Source organism: Ruditapes philippinarum, unplaced genomic scaffold (genome assembly GCF_026571515.1).
Source record: "Ruditapes philippinarum isolate M1 unplaced genomic scaffold, ASM2657151v2 ctg413_1_1_1_1, whole genome shotgun sequence".
NCBI lineage: Eukaryota > Metazoa > Mollusca > Bivalvia > Venerida > Veneridae > Ruditapes > Ruditapes philippinarum.
The window spans coordinates 126,993-150,372 of NW_026867380.1; the positions used below are offsets into that span (position 1 = coordinate 126,993).

Sequence of the window (23,380 nt, forward strand, 5' to 3'; positions counted from 1 at the left end):
TGTAATTGCATTTCCTCACTTGATGTCACCTGAAGTACATGTGCCAAGGTGTTTGCCACTGATTTTAAACACTTCTCCAAATTTATTACTGTCCACTTCTTAAAGACATCTCCTACTCTTGAATTATATAAGAGATTACTGTCAATATTAGTATCTTTGAGTTCTTCTGCTAAACCAGGGATTGTAAATTCTTGATTGGTTCTTGGAATTGATTCATGGAATAATTTGTTCAAATCCTATGAGGAAAGGGTTTGGGGATTTGTTTTCTGCACAAGGGATCATTTTCTTTGTACTGTAAATCACCAGTATGGTGGAAGTGTTTACATGTGCCAGAATGCTGTATATTTTTCTTACTGGTCAAGCTTCCTGTGGTCATTTAAATGGATGATGTTTTTTACATTATTAGAATTATTTCTGAAAGTTTATATGGGTTAGGTCAGGGGTCATTATTTTGATTTCTAGATTTTTATACTCATTAACACTTCTTAGAGTGATTGCCCAGATTTTAATGTTGATATCCCTTGTTGAGCATGACTGATTTACAGATTTAACTTATGGACTGGCACAGGAAATTATAGTGCTCTTTTAAAAGCTGAAAGGGCAGAAATGTGTTTGGAAACTTCATATGTTTGCCAGAGCTAGGCATGTTTATTTGTTCAGCAAATTTCCAGGACTTTAAAAAAAAGCTTTTAAAGGATTGTCTTTTATTATGCCATGCCACAAGTGTCTTGCTTTTTAAGTGGATGTTCCTTTTTAATCTTTTTGAATATTGACCAATCAGGATGGACCTTTTCAGGATTATGAAATTTTAATGACTTTTGCTGCTGGCTGATTTTGGAGAAAAAAATATGTGAAAAAACAGAGATCTTTTTTCATTTGTGGTCTTTGTCTTTGAAACGTTATAGAGTTAATTATTGAATTCTGACCAAAATGTTTGATTAACTTTATTCGAATTTCTTTTGTGCCTTTTTTTCAGATAGAACTTTAGTATCTAAGAGTGTCCAAGAAGTAAAGAAAGCACTGGAAATAGTGGGGCACAAATTGGTGAAAAGGTAAGGTGTTATTTATATACTGTGTCACTTTGTATTTCTAAAATTTCCTTACAGTATAGATTTAATTTTGATTATTAGATTTATTTTTCTTAGTTGATGAAAGTGTCTCATTAAATATATTACAGTATTTCTTTATATAAATTTTTGCTGTTAGGATTTTAACATAGGCATGGGGATTTAACATAGGTCTGTCATAAATCTATAAATATCTTATGTATATGATTATATTCAGTATGTTATTGTAAAGAACTGAAACCAGTAAGAAAAGGAAGATTTTATCTCTGAAATTTGTAAGGCCCTGACAAGCAAGGAAACAGTACCAAATTGTCTAAAAACTTCTAAAAAAAATCTTATACTTTATGAATAAATAAAACGATTGTACTGAACATTCCTGTAAAATATCTTTTGTAAATCTATCTTGGTTGCCAGGGGCACACCTTGGGTCTGTATGATTGATAGACATTGATTAAATTTATTTTAGAAATATCTCTTAGAGAATGATTTTTCCAGACTTGGTTTACTGTACCAAAGAAAAGAAAGGTTTTGCATTGTAGCAAGCTATCAAATTTATAGCGAATTCATCTGAAATGTGTTAGTATTTTTGAGGTGTGAGACATTACTTGATTATTAAAGGCACATAATGCCTCAGAAATGAATAAATGTTTATCGTAAAGAGAAAACATTTTAACAATGGTTTTAGAACATGTAAGATTCATATCAATTGAAGAAAGTAGTGCTGAAAATTATTTGTCTTTAAAGAAGTAAAATGTAAAAAAAGTAGTATTTTGACTTTCATACAAAATAGATCTACTAAATCTGTATTACTTTACTCATTGGCTGAAAACAGTAGAAGCAAGAGATTGCAAAGATATATGGCAAATGAGTAACTTTTTTGACATTATAAAAAGCATCAAAAATAAAGATATAATATTTGAGAAATAATATAATTTCTGGGCTGTAATGGGCCTTTAAAAAGAGTACATGAAAGATTATACAGAGGAAATGAGCATACGAAGCAAAGACGTCTTTTCTTCTGGGATGCAAGATACGTAGTTTCCTGTTGAAAATATTCTTCGTAAAAATAATCTGTTATTCTACATGATAATGATTACATTGCTTATGTTCCATAATTCTTAATTTTGTAAGTACCATAATCTAAAGTGTTTATGAATTAGATGAAAATTAAGATATGTTTAATTTTAATTGCCGCAATGAAATTAAGAAAATTATAACATAAAATAAATAGATTATTTCTGCAAGAGGAAACTTTGTAAACTTAAAAATACCACTGCAAGGTATATTTTAGAAGATGTTAAAAAAAAAAAGTTGGCGCTTCAAAGGATGAACAGTTTTTGGAGTGGAGTGATGAAATCATTATTTTGGAATTTTGAGATGTTTAAGATAGTAGATTAATGGAGGAACCCTTATCTTTCTCCAACACAACATGGGATGTAATAATTGTGATTAAAGATGGGAACGCTCTAACAGCTGATAAAATCAAGAAACATTTTGAAGAAAAACCAAACATTCTTTACTATTAAAAATATCAATAAAATATACATTTTCCCAAATGTTTGCTCTTTTAAAACTCAAAAGTTATATGGAGATTTGTTCTTCCAGTGTCAGATATAAAAATTAAAAATGTGTAGTGTTTTATACATGCTCTACTTTTTTATGACCACAATGGCATTTTGATTTTTCTGCAAAAAACTTTTGGTGTATAGTTTGTGCCATAATTTATAGAATGGTTTAAAAAAATTCAACTTCTTAAATAAATGTCACAGCATTCCAAAATCAAAGACTTATAAATACAGGCAAAACTGTCAGCGTAATATACAATTTAGTTCTTTCTTATTAATTTTTAATAACATTAACATTCAAAGCTCATCAGAATATAAGAAAAGTTACTTTAAAAGTGGGAGGGGGAATTTAAGCTTTTCTTATCTGTATGATTGATTTATATACAGTATCTTTTTTTCTGATATTTTTTTTGTTTAAATCCTGTAGAGACTTTATGTCTTATTTGGCTGATTTATTGGACCAATTACTGGGTTTCAGTTTATAATCTAGCAAGATCTAAAGCTGCAGTGAAATTGCATTTTAGCTGGTGTTGAAATCTCAATAAATTTACACTGTGCCTTTATTTAATGCACTGATGATTAAACAGTTATTAAAATTCTTTTTTATAAGTTGTTGTTGTAATCTTGTAAATGTTAATTGTGTTTGATATAAAGGACATTTTTTCGGGAAAATAAGTTTTCTTCCTTTTAACTTGATTTTAAATTATATAGGATGAGGACAATAAATTAGATTGTAAAGTAATAATGACATAGACAATTTATAATTTACATAAACTAAATTGAAATTAACGAGTACATTTGTCCTATTTCTTTGTTATATATATATACAGTTTCTTTAAAACCATTCTTAGTAAAAAAGCATCTGATTGGTTGATGGTAACATAGCACACTTAGAATCATCATCATTGAAATGCTTGTAAATCAAGGTGGGTATACCATCTGAGAATTGCAAGTTCTGGGACTAATTGTTACTGGTAAACAAAGACTTCTGCAAACAATATCAGTCACTCTGCAGGAACCAAAATAATATTATGAAATATTAGGTGCTTGATCATTAGAAAATTCCCATGGGATACCATTAATGAACTATCCACATTTTAGATACATCGCTTCAGTACATTTTCTCCTACTTCTTCCATAAGCTTTAATGCATTCTTCTACAAGTTACTGCAGACATGCAGACAAGAACATTTCAATAAATGTTTTATTCTTCTCAGTTTTGATCTTTTTCTGACTTTTATTTCAAAAAATTTCATATATTTTTGACTGTATTGGAATGGAAAAACATTTCTTTGTTTTTGAGATCACCATTTGAGATTATGTTACTTGAATAAACTGATTTTTTTCATCTATAAATACTGGGATCATAATCTCAAGTCTTTATCTGTAGATTTTAGATGATATCTTTTTATGGAGATTTTATATCAGCTCAAAGCAGCATTTGAAAAGCGGCAGTCAGTTGGAACTTTACAGTGAATAGAAGTAGTGGAAAATATACTCTAGGATTTGCAAGCTTGCGTAGATAGTGTATAAAAGAATTACATCAGGAAATATGGATTTAAATTGATGTGATTTAATGTTTTGTGTACAAAAAATGATTTGGTTATGTAAATCAGATGATTTTTTATGAATTTTAATGAAGGGCTGATTCAGTGAGGTGTGTTTAGAAGTTAAATAGATTTACTTTGCAGAAATTGTTCAGCTAATGGAAAATTAAAGGATTTTAAATGCACGGGTACATTTGCATCCTATAATTTATGTTAAAAATGCTGTAACAAGATTGTATCTTTAGATTATGCATGTTTTAAGCATAAAATTAAATTTGCAATTTTTTTTATTTTTTATACTGAATTTGTAAAGTGGTAGATGAATTTTACTTGTTAAAAAGCTGATAATATAATTATTTTGTATTAAACACAGAATATTTATGTGATACACAAATTAAATGATGTAAAATAAATCTGTCAGATAACTGTCAGAGCCTTTTATTAGAGCACCTGCAGAGTGCTGATTGGCTATACTGTTATGTAATTAACACCAATTTAGTTTTACTGTTGCTTGAAATGAAACACTTTCTTATGTTTATTACAGGTGACACCCAGGGGCCACTGACATCTTATTGGGTGTGGTAAATATCAGAACACCTAGAAAAACATTGGAACTGCACTGCTGGGAACAAAGCTAAATCTGTGGAGCTATTTATTTATTTTTTGTGTGTATGCTTAAAAAAAAAAAAGATGTGAATTTCTAAGAATGTAACCTCTTATTTTATGATATAGTGCTCTTTATCACAGTGAAATTATTTATAATATATGAATAAAAAGATATATTATTCATTATTGGATTAAAGTGAAATACACATTGTCATCAAAGATTGACAGAAAGAAATTCTAGCAAGATTTCGGCGTGATGCCAATTCAGTTGTCATAGCGATGTGTCAACAACGTGATGGGAGTCGAGTTTTAAAGATCAGCTCCCCAGCCTTGCTGAGATGTTTTGTAATAGTGTTGAGTCTGGTTTCGTTAGTGAAAGGTGTGTAAAAACCTAGAATCCATAGAATATATAATTAGTTGTCTTTTCGTATTGTTATGGTATACCATCCATTAATAATCTAATAGAACAAATAAATTTTGAAATATTTGTCTCTATCTGTATCTAACATGGAAAGCAGTGCAATATCAGTTTTGTCTCCTGATTTGGTTAATCTAATCTTTAATTATAAGACAGCTGTAAAATAGAACTATGCATAATTTTCACAAGCATACTTTGAACCATTCAAACTTGCCTGATCTTGGAACCCATCAGCCCTTTGATTATGTCTGTTGGATAGAAAAATATCTTCTTTGAAATGTTTGCTTTTAGTTTTATCATTTTGGTAGCGTATAAAATATTTTCATAAAATTACATGTGCATTATGAACATTATTATGTGTCTAGCAAGAGTTATGGCCCTTGAATAATTTAGTCATTTTTATAGACCTTTTCGAGATTTAATTACCTTCTTGTGTAGGCAGATTTACAAGCAATTCTTGTGAACAAACAATAACTATTATTTTATTATCTGATTGTAAAATTTATGGTCACAAATGGATTTTAACTTCCTTTTTGGTATTCACAACTCAAAGTGAACAACATAGTTTATTACAGTTCTTACGATATTCAGACAAGAAAGTATAAAGTAACATACAACAAATGGGAGAAAAACATCAACCTAATGACAGATTGTGGCATTTCCTTGATACATTTAACACTGTCAGACAATTGACTCCAATATAAAACAGGAAGTTTATGTCATGAAATAAGAAAAATACATAAAAAAAAACTATATATATTTTATAAGCTTTTATCAAACCTTTACCAGACGATACATGTAATATTATAATATAACAACAAGTTTTCAGAGTCTTTGCCGGAAATTCTGCTCACTTCCCATAATGCAGTTCCTTGTTTTAATGCATTTTCTCAGGCTTTCAAGAACAATGGCTATTTGTTCCTCTTAGACTAGTTAAGTATCAATAAGAAATTTCCCAGTTCCAAAATTTCTTCATAAAACATTTCAAAGACCACTTAGCTATTTCGCACTTTGATAGGAAATGGTGAACAGTTGTTCAAGTACTTCAGACTGTAGTTTTAAAGTCTATATCATGATAACGGAATGGGAATTTATGATTTTTGATCAAAGTTTTTTCATGTTAATGTTCTTAGAGAAATAAGTTAAGATCTAACTTAATCATGCTATTTTGTATCTATTTTTGAAGACATTATATTTTTGATCAACATTTCTGAAATATTTTGTTTTAATGTGGTAGCGCCAAAATTTTTTATCATGACAATAACATTTGCATTATGAACATTATTATGTGTTTAGCAAGAGTTATGGCCCTTGAATAATTCAGTTATTTTTATACACCTTTTTGTTCGTAAATCAAAAAAAAATCATCTTTTTTTACACCTCTGCCTTAGTTAATATTGCATGTCAAATGCCTGGTAAGGCAGTACATGTTAAATTTGCATTTTTTCCCTAGGGTTAGACTATTTCTCAGAAACAACATCAATTTGAGGTGAAAATTAAGTCAGATAAAAATGTAAAACATTATATAGATAGTGTGTCTCTGTCTAATAGGGGTATTGACAGGCGAATACATAAAATAAACCCTTTAATAGCATTGATAAATGTCTTAAAATGCGCTATTAATTTTATAGCAGGGATAGATTTTATAGATTTCATTTATTGTCTTGTAGAATGACCAGTCAGTCCACCACAATAAAAGATGGTCAATTTATAAGGCCATAAAACTAAAGTTACCTAAAACGGACTAACATTAGATTTTTTTGGTCAATTTTCTGGTCTGCTGAATTAGAAACTTTAATTGAAAGAGATGACACATCATTGTGAAAAGTTAAGGAACGTTTAATCTCAAAAAAATGACCATGTTATTTAAAAAGGTAGCTCCTTATATGCTTGAGATAGGGAATTAAACTTTATACTAGGAGGTGTTTAGTAAATTTTCACCTCGTGTAAGACATTAAACATTCTTACTGGTCTGTTTTTCAAGTACTTATTACATATTCGTCAATAGATTCAATCGATAGATCTTAGCAAAAATAATGACATCAACGGAAATATGCTCTTAAAATTGTATAATGGTACTTTTTTTATTTAAAGCCTTGACTTGCTCTCACTCTTTGATGTTTTAGAGCTACAAGAAGTCTAACTAGTCTTGTAAATGAATGTAAAACAGGAAAGAAACAAGTACTTGTTTATTATATTTCTAAACAGCGGGATAACAAAAATCATTAGTGAGCAACAAGTTTATATAATTTTTCGTAAACTAACTTATTTTTTCGTTACTTAATGATGTTTTTGCACTCGGTATCTCAAGTGTTTTTTATGGTAATAAATTAAACTTTGAAACACAGGTCTGCAAAATTTCAGACTTGAAAAAAATAATAGTTATGAGTTTGAAAATATACATACTGCATTCTGATTGTAAAAATTTAAATTTTGATGGAAGCCATGAGCCTCAGAATTTTTCTCAAAAAATGTTTATTCCGTAGGAGAAATTATAAAAAAAAAAAAAAAATTAAAGAGAATTTTCTTGTCAATTATAGTTATTTACTTGGTTAAATCTAATAAAAATTGTTTGATTTTTCCGTTGGAAGACTGTTTACTTTATTGACTTGAAATAAAGTTGGTACTAAAGTGTAATATTTTAGGACCCTATGTTTGTTTATATATAGCATGGTGTCAATAGTTTACTAGGTTTCATTACAGAGTCAATATTTAACAATTTAACTGAATGAATAGAAAATTGTCCGAGGGCACCAGAATTCAGGGTTTGAAAGAGTTTAATGTTTTCGCAAATAAACTTAGTTTTATTGGTGGAATAATGCAGTTTTAAGTGTCCATGAATTTTAAAATAGGAAATCTGTTAACACTTAGATAACATATGAACAAGAAATAAAAAAATATTTATCTTTGGTGAAGATCAAAGTATGTTTCTTTATATAAACAATAATATGTTTGTAATGGGCAGCCTCAAATTTGTCTATACAATTTACATTTAAATGTTAGTTTGTTTGTTTTTTCCTTGCAAGTACAGTAAGTTTATATAATTATATGTATTAGTTTGTACATGTACCAAAGAAAATTAAAATAGTTGACAAAATTAAACATAATTTCATTAGTGAAAATATCTAAATTATTATTTCAAGCAGTTTCATGATAACTAGTTGCTAAGCAACATTACCAATTCATATAATAACTTGTGTTGGAGGAATTTTAATAGGTCATTTGAGGGCCGTCAGTACTCCTGAATGAGTTTTTCTCCAAATGCTTTCATTTACCAGTTTACAAATTTAAATCACATGTAAAAAAGGCAACTCTGTGAATGAAGTCGCATATGCTACTTTGTGCAATAATCAACTATAGTCAAGTCCCCAGATTGCTGTTATGCTAGAAAACAAATCAATGCAATAGAAAATATTGACACTGAAGTCTTGATTTCAAACAGCTTGATATAGATAATATATAAAAATAATTATTTTCACATGTTTCCCACTCTTCTTTTTTAATCAATTTACTGAAATAAACTGTAAACACAGCTGTTGACAGATTGAACATCAATGCAAAGTACATGCCTAGAATATGTTGATATTATAATTTTGTTTTTATATATTTGTCATTTTCATTTTTTCGATTACATGCAATTAATCACATACTTTTTCATATTTTACTAGGAGCAACATGGATCAGTCGGCCACAGGATCAGAGTGTCACTGTGGGCAGGAATGTGACCTTCCCATGCGAGGTTCAAGACCCGAACAACAACTTGACCAAAGTTTGGAACAAGGGCACCACACCAATTTTCATAAATGGCGTTCGGTCGAATGTTCCAGACAGATATACTCTTATTGGAAGAAATACTCTTGTTATACAAAATGTGGAATTAGCTGATGACTCTTTTTATACTTGCTCAATATTTACATTTGATAATGCGCAAGTTAAACTCACTGTTTTATGTAAGTCAATAGTTCAATTTGATTTTTTGTCAAAATTGGCAATATAAATATGTATCCAAGGGAAGTAATGCAGTTTGAGATTTGTAAATTTTATAGTAAGAATTACTTCCCTTGGATCACTTATTTCGTTCATACCACAATAGAGAGATTTATTGTTTAGTTTTTATGATAATTACATAGTAGTGTCATTTGATATTTTAGGCTTTTGTGCATATGCAGCTAGCAAGTCTTGAAATAGTTTATTAATTTTCTTTAATAATTTGTTTAGATTTATTGTTTGCTTACCATTTTGAAATAAGAGATGCCTGCAATTATCATTAAAGTTTACATAATTTTTTATTTTACAGTGCCCCCAGGGCCCCCATCCATCACCACAAATGTTTCATCAAATCAATTCATTGAAAATTCTGTGATATCTTTTAACTGCTCATCTACGGGTGGCAAACCGGCCCCCACAATAGAATGGCTGAGAAATGGACAGCTTATAAATAGTGCTATATATACCCCACCCGCGCAGGAAAGGGGGACAGCTTCTAGTCATATTGAAGTAACGTTAGGACGTTCTGATCACAGTGCTAATTATTCTTGTAAAGTGTTTAATGAGGCTAATCAAGATTCTCCTAGAATAGAAACTCGGACTTTAAATGTGCAATGTAAGTATGCTCAAATACATGTTTATGTTTCTCTGCCATCGTAATGAAGTTGATAAATGTGACGTTAACCTTGAGACTTATTGTCTTATGTAAAATAATATAGATACTATCTGTGATATATACTATTCATAGAGTAATATGTACCTGTAGTTTTTCTTCAGCATATTATTTGAGTCTATATTTGGACCTTTTTACCCCGTTTCAAATCTCAGTATGTATGTTTCCTTCAACTTTAGTTTGTGTGTCATTATTATGATAATTTACATGTACATTAAGGCGTTGTGTTTGTTTTTTAGATTAAAATAATAATAAAGAAACATCGATTTCAGTTTTAAATATTACTTATGGAATATCTTATTCTGGTTGGTACACAGTTTGGAACTCCTACAAATATCATATATAATTTTAATATTTACACAAAAATTTCCCTTCCGAGAGATGTGGACCACTATTTCAATAAAACTGAGAGACAGAAAACTGATTATGAAAATAACAGGACAATAATAATAAGATTTATTGTACAAATTGACATATTAAAAGGATATCAATTAACATTCTTTAAATGCAGATTAATCAATTAATTACTGATTTTCAGATGCCCCATCCATCCGTTTTGAACCTAATTATTCCCCTTACCGTGTCAAGATCAACAGTCAGTTCAACTTGCGATGTATCGTAGACTCAAATCCTAGCTTCACCTCAATAGAATGGTATAAAGATGGTGAACAATTAGCAGGTAAATTTATTCATATCATGCCTCTCATTTAAGTATGTGTGCTTACAGAATTATGATCAGAGTTTGATTTGTCATTTCAAGTTGTTTTGTGTATTTAATAAATTCTCTGTCTCATATTTAATAGTGGTTTGCTAATATAAAAGTTTTTAAATAATGATAGTAAAGACGTTAGTCCAAATGCCAAAACTTCTATTTTTTAGATGTTCTATAATTGTAATTTTCAGTGAATATCAATGTATAATTAAACAAGTGACCGCCTCCGTGGTCAAGGGGTTAGAGTCGATGACTTCTAATCCAGTTACCTCTCTGGTGTGGGTGGGTTCGATCCCCGATAGATGCTTTGGTAGTTTTTGCACGGAGGAAGGTAGTCTAGTACTGGTGTAACTCTCCAGGAACGATGGTTAGGAAACTACCCGCCTATATGACTGAAATACTGTTGGGAAAAGGCGTAAAATGAAACAAAAAAAACATAATAAAACAAGTTCTTAAATATTTACCTTATGAACTTATTCTGTTTTAAATTTAGGACTGTTTATTGTTATTGTTAGGGTATTAAGTTTAACTAATCTGTCATGTCTAGTTAGACTGCCTGTTTATAAATGTTGAATTTGTAACCAGTATAATTATTTGCAAGTAACTGAAGTATTCAAAGAGTTAACAATCTTATATATATTCAATTTTAGTTGCTCTTCCAATTTATCCAATTAACTCAGTGCAGAAAAGTCATCATGGTAATTATACATGTAAAGCCAGGAACTTTATCCAAGGCAAGCCTTATGAAGCCAGTGCGTCTGTTTTTGTCGATGTCATTTGTAAGTATAACAATTATTCCCTTTATTTTTTTCAAAAAGAATGGTAACAAGTAAAGGATTTTGATTTGAAGTTTAAAACGTATTTTAAAAGAAAATAACAAGTAAAGACATTTTGATTTATTATCAAAGAAAATAACAAGTAAAATCATTTTGATTTGAAGTTAAGTATATATTTTGAAACTGATTCTGTTTAATGTAATGATCATACAGTAACAATTATCAATAAATATTGGCAAATCTGTGTCTTGATTTATGTATTATGTAATATATTTGTAGGACCTTCAACGTTTTAGTATTATGTTTTTCCATTGTATTTTCAGATGCTCCTATTATTACCACTCAGAACCTTATTATTGCTAACATATCTACTCAAGTATCACTGAATTGCCAAGTTGACGCAAATCCTCCAGCCTCACGTATAACATGGAGAAAACTCGGAAATGACCCAATTGAAGCCAACGGACCAAACTTCCAGTTCACGGCTGCCAAGAGATTTGATGGAAATTATTCCTGCACGGCATTCAGCCGACTTGAACCATCAGGACTACCTGCAGAAGATATCTCCTCAACTGGAACTACCATTGTTAAAATACAATGTAAGTTTCATGGTGCATGGGGCAATACTCGTGTGAAAATCTTTTTGAAATAATTTTTTTCTACATGATTTTAGGTTTCACTGGATAAAAACATCTATAAGTATAAAAATATAATTTTAGGTTTATAAAAAAACACCTTCTCATGCATTAATTTTTACAGTGACATGTAAAAGGTAATTTCTTGAAACTTAAGTAAATAATTATTTATCATATTGTAGTATGACCCGCACATTACATTTTCCTTTGTTGCAACAAACTTGACCAAAGAACAAAATTTTATTGTGTGACTGTTACTATTTAAAGAGATTTCACACCACATTCAGTTTTTTTAATCTCATCATTATGATTCCTTAAAGCTGAATTTGACATGAAATGAAATTAGTAAAGCATTTTTTGAAAAAAATCTAGTCACTGGCCTCCTGTGCTTTAAATTTCAATATTTCTACAAAATGTCATATTTTTACAACATTTTATATTGTTATTTTCAGATGCCCCTGGTCAAGCGTCGATCAATCCCATATCTTCTATATTGGTTGGTCAGACTGTAGAACTGAAATGTTCTGTTTCGGACACAGGATTCCCATTTCCGGTCTATGAATGGCGCAAGGTTGGGAGCCCACAAATCTTGCAGTCAACCAACAGTCAGACATACACTATAGAGACTGCCAGTCTGTCACATAATGGGGATTACACATGTTTACCTAAAAATCTGATGGGTGAAGGGACACCTGCCACTATAAAAGTTGTTGTTAATTGTAAGTTGTTCCTGTTTATTTATATAAAGTATAAAAAAGAGTAAAAATGTTTGAGTGCAACCTAAAAGACTCAAAATTTTCAAAGATTATACATTATATTTGCACTTTTGTCATTTTCTTATACACTAGAATTTTATAAGTTAGTTATGGATGCGAGGGATGTTTATAACGTTACCTCCCACTGCATGAGTTCTTGAATTATTTTGTGCGAGGAAGCTTTCCAGCAAGCTTTAAGAGATGATTTTTCCTTGTTTGTATCTAAAATAATAGTAAAAAAACATACAAATTGCCAAGAAATATGTACAGTTTCTGTGAATTACAGTTCCATTAAAAAGATAATAGCTAAAAGAAGCACTTAAACAACTGTTCTTTATTTTGTTCACAGCTCCACCAGAGTTCTATGAATCCACACCTTCAGAAACTGTCTTCACCATACCAATTACTCAGTCCAATATTTATCTGGAACACAAAGTGGACGGTCGTCCGGCGCCTAATGTTCAGTGGTTCAAAAATGGACAACCACTAGCCATGCTGGCTGATATGTATACTGTTGAGTCTACAAGCAGATCATTGGATCAATACAAATACAGAGTAACTACAAGAGTTTCCTTCTTAGGTGAGAATTATCTTTTTTCTTCATAGTAAATTTTGACATGCCGAAATGATTGCATTACAGTAAAAAAAGAGCAATAATTGATGTAATTAGAATAGTTTTGTAATGTTTTAAAGCTTTAACATCATTATGACTTAACAGATGTGAAATTGTAGAAAGTAAATATCACAGTTGTTTCCCTTGTGTAGTAAAGGTAAAGGAAGGGAGGTAATAATCAATTGTTTTACATTAACTGGTAATTGAGTTGTTCCCCTTTATATATATTTGTATCTCTGACTCTTGTAATTTTAGGGTCAGAAAGGGATCAGAACAGACTGCAGATAGATGACCTTGGAAACTATACGTGTAGGGTGATGTCAGCAGATACAGGGTCTCCTGTGGAAAAGTCAACATTCCTTTCCGTTCAATGTAAGCAATCATTAAATTGCAGTTTTTCTGACATTCTTTGCTTGCAATTTTTTCTGGCGTTCTTTGCTTGTTGTATTGTCTGTTTATCATTCATACATAAATTGATGTAAGTTTTAAATTTTCATTATTTTGGTATTATATATTTCTGTGAGTTAAGTTTTGAATTCTATAAGAAAATTTGCCAGGGATTTTGCTGCTGACCTAGGAATCAAGAAAATTGTTAATTGTCTCTTTGCAAATACATACTGTACATTATTGTTTCCAGCCTGGTAAATTTATTGATTTTGTACATACTATTTCAGCCCTTCATTTTGTACATATTTTTGTGTTTATTTCAGTTCCTCCTGAAGTAATTGTCAGTCCCCGTGTGGCAGCCAACATTGGCGAAACTGCCACACTGAAGTGCCTTGCACAAGCAAACCCTCCTCCAGTGTTCTATTGGTTCAGACAAAGTCAAAGGATAACAAACAGCTCTAATATAATGGTATATGAGCAAACGACTGGAGGGACAGCAACATTTGAGGGTTATTTACAGATCAAGTCTACACAACAAGATGACTTTGGGGACTATGTTTGTGAAGTTAACAACTCATGGGGCCAGATAAGGAGAACAGTAACACTTTCTGTCACAGGTATTTAATTTATAGGTTACCTGATAGATACAGTATATCATTTTCTTCACAAAATAATAAAAAAGCCTTTATAAATCAACTTATGAAGTACTATATTAGAAACAGGATTTGAAAGTGGTTCATGCTTCAAAGCTAAAAAGAAGCAACATTTTATTTAAAATTGTATATTTGTGAGGAACAGCATTTTGCTCATCAGCTTTTGCCAAACCTTTGCTGGTGACCACCTGTATATAAAGACCATGTCAAAAAAAACAACAGCATTTAATGTATTTTACTCTTCTTATTGCTCAATTATAATGCAACAATATATTTAATTTTGTGAAAGACCACTTGCCATAAAATAATTTCTGGTCCATTTCTGTATAAAAGGAATAGTTATTTACAATTTTGACTGCATATTGTAGGAACTTAATTAAATCGGTATAACTGGTTAATATTTTATTTTAGATAAACCTGAGGCACCACAGAATTTACAGTCTACAGAGAAAACATGGGAATCTGTCAAATTGAAATGGGATCCAGGTTTTAACGGTGGTTACCCACAAACATTCTTTATTGTAGTACAAAGTGAACATGGTGCAAAAACTGTAGAAGTGTACCCGAATGGTGTTTACACATTTAATGTTACTCGTAAGTTATATTTATTTTTTTTATCCTTTATGTTATTTTACTTATTTTACAATGGCCAATCAGATTCGAAGATTTCAGATTGTAATTTTTAAATGACCAATGAAAATTTCCCTGTAAATTTTACAGGAAGTCCAACTGAAAACAGACGGCCTCTGGCTGAAAAAAAAATCAGAGCAAAAAACTTATTAAACACATTACAAATAGCAAGTAAAATATCTATATAAACATATTCTAGAGTCTGAAAAAAATATCTTTAGTTTTATAGTAAATTTCAGTTTGTTGAATATGGCCATTAAACACATCAATTTGATTTAAATGCATAGAATACAGTACATCTTTTTCAACTATAAGTATTAAAACAATAATTGTATAGCTAAATTTGAAATTCATTTTTTTCAGGACTGATGCCTCACACTTCTTACAATTTTTTGGTATATGGCCAAAATGATTTAGGAAGGGGAACTAACTCTAAGGCTTTTACAGATACTACTAATGGTAAGATAATACATTTATTTCCCTTGATTGATAAAATATTTCTTAAGTTTTCAAATATTCATCATCATTTATATATAATCATGTAGATGTAATGCTAGTGATACTTAACAGAATAAAAGCAACCAAACTTAGTTCATTAATGGAAAATGAAAAGGTAGGCTAAGCAACAAAATGGTTTTGATTTTAACATTGATCAGTGTTGAATACAAATTAAATAAATATTTCTGCCTCATTCTACTTTTGTCTATTTGTAAAATATATTTATTTTCTTTCTCATTTCAGTTTTGTCCTTCCCAGCGCTGTCAGAAATTCCAAAATTCCAGGTAGAAGAGAAGAAATTAGAAATTCATCATGAACTTGGCCAGTCTTACTGTCTGCGTGTGGAAATAAGCACAGATAATCGTAAGAAATGGACGGTTGTTGAGCCATGTGTGACTGCTGCTGACGGAGTTGTGTCCCTTGCTCAACAAGGAGCAACCGATGTCAATGTATCTGTGTGTCTGGTGTATCGGCCGGAAGTTTGCGGGGATCCTGTCATGGCAGAAATAAGTAAGTCTGATAGAATTGTAGTACCAATGACGGTTCATATCTTAATCACTTGACATGTTCTCTAAACCAGTAAGCTACCGGAATTTCAAAATACTTGTTTAGGGACTTGAATGAAGAACTGGCATGTATCAAGGACTAAGCTCAACACTGGTGTTGTTCAAGTGTCTTCCAGGAACAATAACTACAACAGTGTTTTTAATCAACCCTAGAAAGGAAATACTCCCTCTAAAAATATAAGCAAGCCTCTGCCTTTTGACGACTATATTTGTAAAGATTTCCTGTCAATCTTGCATCAATTATCTTTACTTGTACTGATTTTATTTGTCATTTACTGATAAAAACTCTGTACTACATGTATTGATTGCTATGATTGGTCAATTATTGATTCCTGAAAGTGGGTTTGCTTGTATCAACTTCTACAGAAACTGTTATTTTTTTAGTCCTCTTTGAACAAGCATTTTGTTTGTGTGAAATACTGAAAGTAACTTGTTACAGCCATCTATTTATTGACAATTTTGAACAGGCTCTAAAGCATATAATTTATTTGACGCTCCAAAACTTAGATGGTCCTTTGTTTGAAAATGTTTTCCTCTATAATTGGGTGTAAATAAATGGCTCTCTACACAAAACTTGCTTTGTGACCTAGGTTTGTTTATTCTAAAGGTAATTATAGGGTGGCATGTCCTGTTAAAGCAAATTTCAATGGACAATGGTGGTGAAATTCAGGGATTGTAACAAGTTAAAATAGTGAACATTTAATGAATGGTAAACTTTGAACAAACAGTAAGGGTAAATAAATGTGTTCCGTACGTAAATACGATGGTTTGTTGCAAATTAAGCAAAGTAGAAAGACCAACATTTAAAAAATACATTTGATACAATAGTCCTGTAAACTTATGTGTCAATATTTGGTGAAAATGGATTGAAATTGTAATTCTAGTTCTTGTAACACTTTCAGCCAACATGCCTAGTAAGTTTGTTTTTTTATCAAATAACAAATTTTATAAATCTTCCCTACAATAACAGGCACTTTAATAGTTCTTCCTTTCTAAAACTGAAATGTTTTTAGTCCCCTACCGGTTTAACCGGAGGGGACTTTAGGTTTACCCTCCGTCCGTCTGTCCGTCTGTCTGTCTGTCCGTCTGTCCGTCCGTCTGTCTGTCAGTCCGTCAGTCCGTCCGTCCACAAAACTGGATCCCGCGATAACGCAAAAAGTACTGAAAATATTTTTATGAAACTTGATATATGGATAGATGGCAGTATGGAGATTATGCACGTCTTTTTTTTTTCTTCCTATGTTGAAAATTCTGGTTGCTATGGCAACAAATAGTCTGAAAAATATGGCAAATTTAACACATAAACTGGATCCAGTGATAACTCAAAAAGTACTGAAAATATTTTTATGAAACTTGAAATATGTGTAGATGGCAGTCTGGAGATTATGCACATCTTTTTCTTTTCTTCCTATGTTGAAAATTCTGGTTGCTATGGCAACAAATAGCCTGAATTTCAAGATTTCTGATTTAAATTTTTCAGCTTTTTCACTATATGTTCTTTATTTCTTAAGGTGTTTACTTCAAACTTTAAATTTAAGTTTCTGGTCATCAACCACATCATATGTGACAAGGTTTATAACTCTAGCACAAAAAATATCAGTATTACCTCCCTTGAACTTAGATTTTTTAGGGAAAAAATGTTGTCTTTTTTTAAATAACTTCTTTATTTCCTAATGTATCTACTTCAAACTTCATATATATGTTTCTTATTATCAATCAACATTTTTGAGAAGGTTAAATACTCTAGCAAGACTATTTCCAGAATTATGTCCCCTTGAACTTAGATTTTTTTCGAGAAACTGGTATTTTCACTCCAACTTCTTCATTCCTTATAGGATTTACTTTAAAATCCCACATCGTAATAATATGACAAGGTTGTATAAACATAATTTCCTTACTAAGCATGGAAACTTCACACATTACTGTGATATAGACAAACTTATTTTATTATGTTTTGTGGTTGATATTTTCAAATACAGACTTCATCCTCAAATTCATTATAAATGGCAATACACAGGAGTGTATGACAATTAAAGAACTTTTTGAGGGACCGGTAGGGGACTCCTGTATTGCCCGCAATACTATCAAATGCTTGTTAACAACAATTATACTTTAAGATATAATGCACACTCACTCTTGACAAAGATAATATATTGAGGAAATACTGAACCTACTTTAGTAATGAAATAATACATTTACACTCTGAATTTATGCATTTTCACTTGTTCCACATTTTATTTTTCCACCAGCACTACCAGTCTTGCAAATAACGCTTCAAGACTGACACCCCTTTATTAACACTCTACTTTAATTAAAAGTAAGAAAAAATCTTTTTATTCAGACTAGTATAATTCAGTAATAAAAGGTCATAGTAAATTTGGAAATACATTTTAAGGAGATGTTAGGGGTTATGATTTATCAGAATACGTGAAATTTTGGTAACCGATCTCATACTGAAACAGTTTCTCAGAACCTGTCTCACATTGAAGCAATTTCATTGGTTCATATATAATTTGATTTCAAGTAGAGCAAATTGTTAAAGTTTTTAGTTCAATACTCATAATTAAGTGCAAGTTTAAGAGCAACATTTAATCAATACAGTAAAACTATGATGTTTCTAATAACATGGAATTCATGTTGGCATACTGAATGGAGGAATTATTTTTCTTCTAGCCTTTTTGGCAATACCAATGGCTTTCCTGTTATATTACAGTTTTATTACATGTACAATAATTTATCACTTGGGATAAGACAAATGTTTCCACCAGTCTTTAATGAATGGATGACAACATGATGTCCCCCAACCTTGTTATCAAATTATTCAAATAAGGGTTCACCTGAAAGCATAGTTTAGCCATGACCCTTTTGGACAAAAAGGGATCTATTGTAATAGTAGTAAAGGGCACTAAGAATATTTAATTTTTATTGGCATTTAACTGATCTCCTGGCTTCAATAATCTTGTAACCTTTTATGACTTTTCACATTTTTGTATCCAAAGATCATTTGTAAACACATTTGATTAAATCTGCAAAATCTGTGAAAAATTGTGACCAATACAATGGAGTTAATCATTACAAACATTTATAACAAAGAACCGAGGGACGGACTCGGGTGTCATGATCTTTGGCAATTGGTCAGTGCAAAACTATGTTAAATGACCATTACACAGTGTATCATGTAGGGGTTTTGTTAGATTTTGAAACATCTTCGGACAAAGGATCGAAAGGACACACTGAAGTTATTGTAAAAAAAAAAAAAATGCTACAAAATTGTAATGTTTGGGTTGAAATAGTTTATTTGAGTATACTGCATAAAATTGCTCTTTTTTCAAAAGTTACCACAGTAAAAACTTGAACTTGTATTTAGTGGTTTTTTGTTAAAAAAAGACGAAATTATAGGTTTGATGTATGAGAGGTTTTGATGACGCCTATAGTGGACATTTTAATTATAATCTTCATAGAATTACATGTTGAACAATCTTCGCTGGACTTTGAAGGTGTATAGAATTCTATTTTCTCCATAGGAGAGGAATTGTTTGTAAGGTTGTCATTGAGGTCTCAAGATTAAGAATAAAGGCTCATAACTATGATGAAAAGTGATTGAATAAAAGGAGGCGAAATAAAAGATATTGTGTATTTAATATAAAAGAAATTGTGTATGATAATGAGTGATAGTGAACAGAAATATTCAGAAATGATAACAAAAAGGAACATAATGGAGACAGAAATGCCTATGACTACAGGTAAATCAAATCACAAAATCTTTCAAACTGCATGTATTTATATAGACAAAACAACTTTTTCTTTCTTTTTTTTTTTAATACTTTAAAAAGTTTCCTTTTTATTCCGAAAATCAGTTATTAATTGCTAATGTTATTTTATTTTTGCATATTTTAAAAATAATAGAATTTTATTGAGAAATTTAACTTGGGTGGATGGGCCCTTCAGAATGCATACATAGAATTTTGATAGCAGCAGCATCATACGAATACATCACTGCAAGCTTAAAATGTTAAAAACTTTATTATCTCCTGAATAATCTTGCAAAGTATTTGGATATTGAAGTTTTGCATTATGATTTATGGGAAATAGTTATTGAAATAGACTATATCTTTCCATTATTGTTATATCAAGAATTACCTCCCTTTTCTACACACCTGTATGGACAAGAAGATCAATGTTTTTCACCTGTTAAGTGGCAGGAACACTCCACTCCAATATTGGCCTTATCAATTATGATCTATATGTAAACATTATATAACCTAGATCAAAAACCCAGGTTGATTTAACCTCTGATTTCCCTTTCTTAATTAATGCCTGTAAAGCTTTTATTATGTAAAAGCCCAGAGGGGATTTATTAATATATATAATTTAATTTCTACATTAACCTGTATGTTATATTTTCTCTTGTGCTTTGGCCGTTTTGTCTAATACTTAAAACATGGTGGAATGAATTTCTCTTTTATTTCAGTATAAAATTTGTTGTATTCTTTGCTTTTGTTGATGTTTTTTATTGAATTGCTCACTGAATCTTGTAATAGAGATATATACAATGCAGTATCAATTGCATTTTTATAAAGATATTGTCTTGTTATGACTGGTCCCTCAACACAGGTTTTATATTTTACATGACTATTTGGAAAATATTTTGCATTTTTATGGCAGCTTTATTAAGGTAATAGCCTATAGTCTTCATGGAAGTTCTGTCTTTTGTTCAATATTTACTTTTATTGATATTTTAATGTGAAATCGATAAGTAATAACAATGCTAATGATGTTCTAGGAAGAGAATAACAAATTGATTGATAAGCTTTTTACCTGATACACTTAATATTATAGAACTGTTCACCAACTGGGGAAAATAATGTATACTGCCATGTATCTTAATCGGTAGAGCCGAACAGCAGTAAGATATTCTAAGGGTCCTGCTTGCCAGTCCCATCGGTCTGAACATTTTTCTTACGGTAGGTCATAAGATAAACTATTTGGAACCAGGTTAAACTATTAAGACTTCACTTATATTGGTGACATGTTTCCCATATTTACAGTGATTGCTCTTATTTTTAAGCAGATTTCACACCATATAGTTTAAAGGCCCTTGCAGAAAATTTACATTTTTTTTGCACTGAATGCTCGTCCATATAATAGTTATTTTTTAACTTCACTAAATAACAGTTATATAAACTTTCTTTAATGTTTTTGTGTATATGACAAATGTATAAAAAGTCTAGAGTAGAATTTCTATTATAAATTTTTACAGATAATATTTAGACACGAAAATTGCCCATTTAACAATTTAATTTGTATAATTTGTTTATTCTTCAAAGAGCATTATTTATCCTTTATACAACATAGATATCTTTATATGAGAAAAAAAAACATTGTAAAACCTCGATAGTTTTTGCCTTCTGACTCAAGATTTATGGGTTTTGAGCTTGTAAAAAATCTGTAAACGTATTGATTTATCATGAATTTCATCTGGTATTAATGTCACTGATTACAGAATGTTTCCCTATAGACTACCACAATATCCCGCCATCAATAGAAACTTAAAAACAAAAGACCATCGGAAGTGTTTTAACATGTGCAGTACAGAAAAGTAGAAAAAAAATGTAAAAGCTTGTTATTTGATATGTCATTTTTCTGAGGCTTAAAAAGGGGTAAAACTAAAACTGATATTTTTTACAAAATGTAGTTTTTTATTGGATCTACAAGATATTGCACATAAAAAAAGTGAAGAAAGTTTATGTAAATCTTAACTTGCAATACTAGAAACTGTTGTCAAACCATGACAATCATTTATTTCTGATGGGTCATGAATTGCTCAAAATTACTTGACCTCAGTTATTTCTAGTTGCTTCAACATAATTATACCCAATAGAGCAACAAGGTCAGGGGTATGAGCCTTACAGAAGAAGTGTTATACTCACCTCAACATGGAGAGCTTTATAGGATTTGACATTCAGTGGTCTATCAAGCAGATGCACAATTTCTCCATCCAGATATTGAGTCTAGTGGTCAATTTTGTGTCCCACCACTGATTCAGAAATAATGTGTGAATTAGTAGTCGGTCACTTGCAGTGAAAGTAGTTACATATATCACGGGTTAGTAATCAAGGAAAGCTGGAGGAACTCATTTAACATTTGGCTGAACTAGATGAATACTGCCAAACCTTAATGGAGCTTTATTAGGTTAAGATCATATTTATAAGGTTTATGTTTGGTTATGATAATGCAAGTCATTTTGAGTAGAAATGGATCTAGGTTTTTGGTCTGCCAATAAGGTCGAAATTCAAACAAGGAAATGAGCATAAACATCTTAGCTATCTAAAATATTTCAAGATGATGATCCTGCATAGCTGACTTTTTAATGAGAATTTCAGTATGTGAACCCTTTCCTTCATTAACATGTTCTTTAGCTTCATTAATAAGATTGGTTCATGCTCTTTTCTTTGGGTTTCTCATTAACTCTGGAATGTATGGGTATGATTAATTGACCTAAAAGTTATATCAATTTCTTTGATTGCTATGTGTCACTTAGATAAATGAAGATTATTTTCTAATCTAATCAAATTGATGATTTTTTTTTCCATTAACTAATTGCATTAAAATTCTGACTTTACGTTGGTAGCACAGGAAAAGAAATGATAAGAACTTGAAAAGTTGTTGTAAAAAAATTTCAGTAAAACTGTTGGCATTATGGAAAAGCTCTTTTGTCAACAATCAAAATACAGAATCAAAAGCACCTAAAAATTAAAGATGATAAAATTGATTTAAAATCTTGTGAGTTTATGTTGATGACAAAAAAGACCCCTTATAAAGTGAGATAAAATAATTTTGAATTCAAGCGAAACATGTATTATCAAGTTTGATTAAAAAAGCTTTTAATATAATGCAGCTTCAGTGCTCGAATAAAGCCCATAAATTTTGGCCAAATGAGGTTTTAATATATTGACAGGTTTTTAATCGAACTATTGATCTTGACAGTTTCGGCTTTTCGTCTCACTGATCAAATTTTGCAGGGATATTTTATGACTGGTCAGGCCCCAATAAATAGATATTCACATCTCTTTTTATACTATAAGTAGGTAAAACTATTCATTTCTTTCAATTTAGCCAAATAAGATTTGGAAAATTGAAAAATAGCTGTTCAAATGATTGATGTTCACTCTAACTGTAAGCTTTGGTTCTGTCGAATATGCAACCTTATACTTTAGTAGGTATTTTACCACTTTAATAAGTTGTAAAATGAAATTGCTTTGCACTGTCAATTATTATAATATAAAGTAATG

General features: G+C 30.6%; 1 protein-coding gene across 6 annotated transcripts in view; it reads left to right on the top strand.

Moving 5' to 3' along the window:
- Window positions 1-976: 976 nt before the first annotated feature.
- The window catches only part of LOC132735897 (hemicentin-1-like), a 44,206-nt gene continuing 21,802 nt past the window's right edge, over window positions 977-23,380 (top strand). For 4 of the 6 annotated variants that reach the window (XM_060722924.1, XM_060722928.1, XM_060722927.1 and 1 more), the window contains exons 1-14: window positions 977-1,052; window positions 4,724-5,164; window positions 8,872-9,153; window positions 9,501-9,806; window positions 10,402-10,542; window positions 11,226-11,354; window positions 11,675-11,950; window positions 12,439-12,705; window positions 13,091-13,321; window positions 13,610-13,726; window positions 14,065-14,358; window positions 14,806-14,988; window positions 15,388-15,483; window positions 15,766-16,032. In XM_060722924.1, coding sequence (XP_060578907.1) covers window positions 5,065-5,164; window positions 8,872-9,153; window positions 9,501-9,806; window positions 10,402-10,542; window positions 11,226-11,354; window positions 11,675-11,950; window positions 12,439-12,705; window positions 13,091-13,321; window positions 13,610-13,726; window positions 14,065-14,358; window positions 14,806-14,988; window positions 15,388-15,483; window positions 15,766-16,032 — 2,689 coding nt within the window. In that variant the 5' untranslated portion in view covers window positions 977-1,052; window positions 4,724-5,064. Of the gene's footprint in view, window positions 1,053-4,101; window positions 4,368-4,723; window positions 5,165-8,871; window positions 9,154-9,500; window positions 9,807-10,401; window positions 10,543-11,225; window positions 11,355-11,674; window positions 11,951-12,438; window positions 12,706-13,090; window positions 13,322-13,609; window positions 13,727-14,064; window positions 14,359-14,805; window positions 14,989-15,387; window positions 15,484-15,765; window positions 16,033-23,380 lie in introns of those variants that run through there. The other 2 variants (XM_060722925.1, XM_060722926.1) reach the window with 2 other exon arrangements.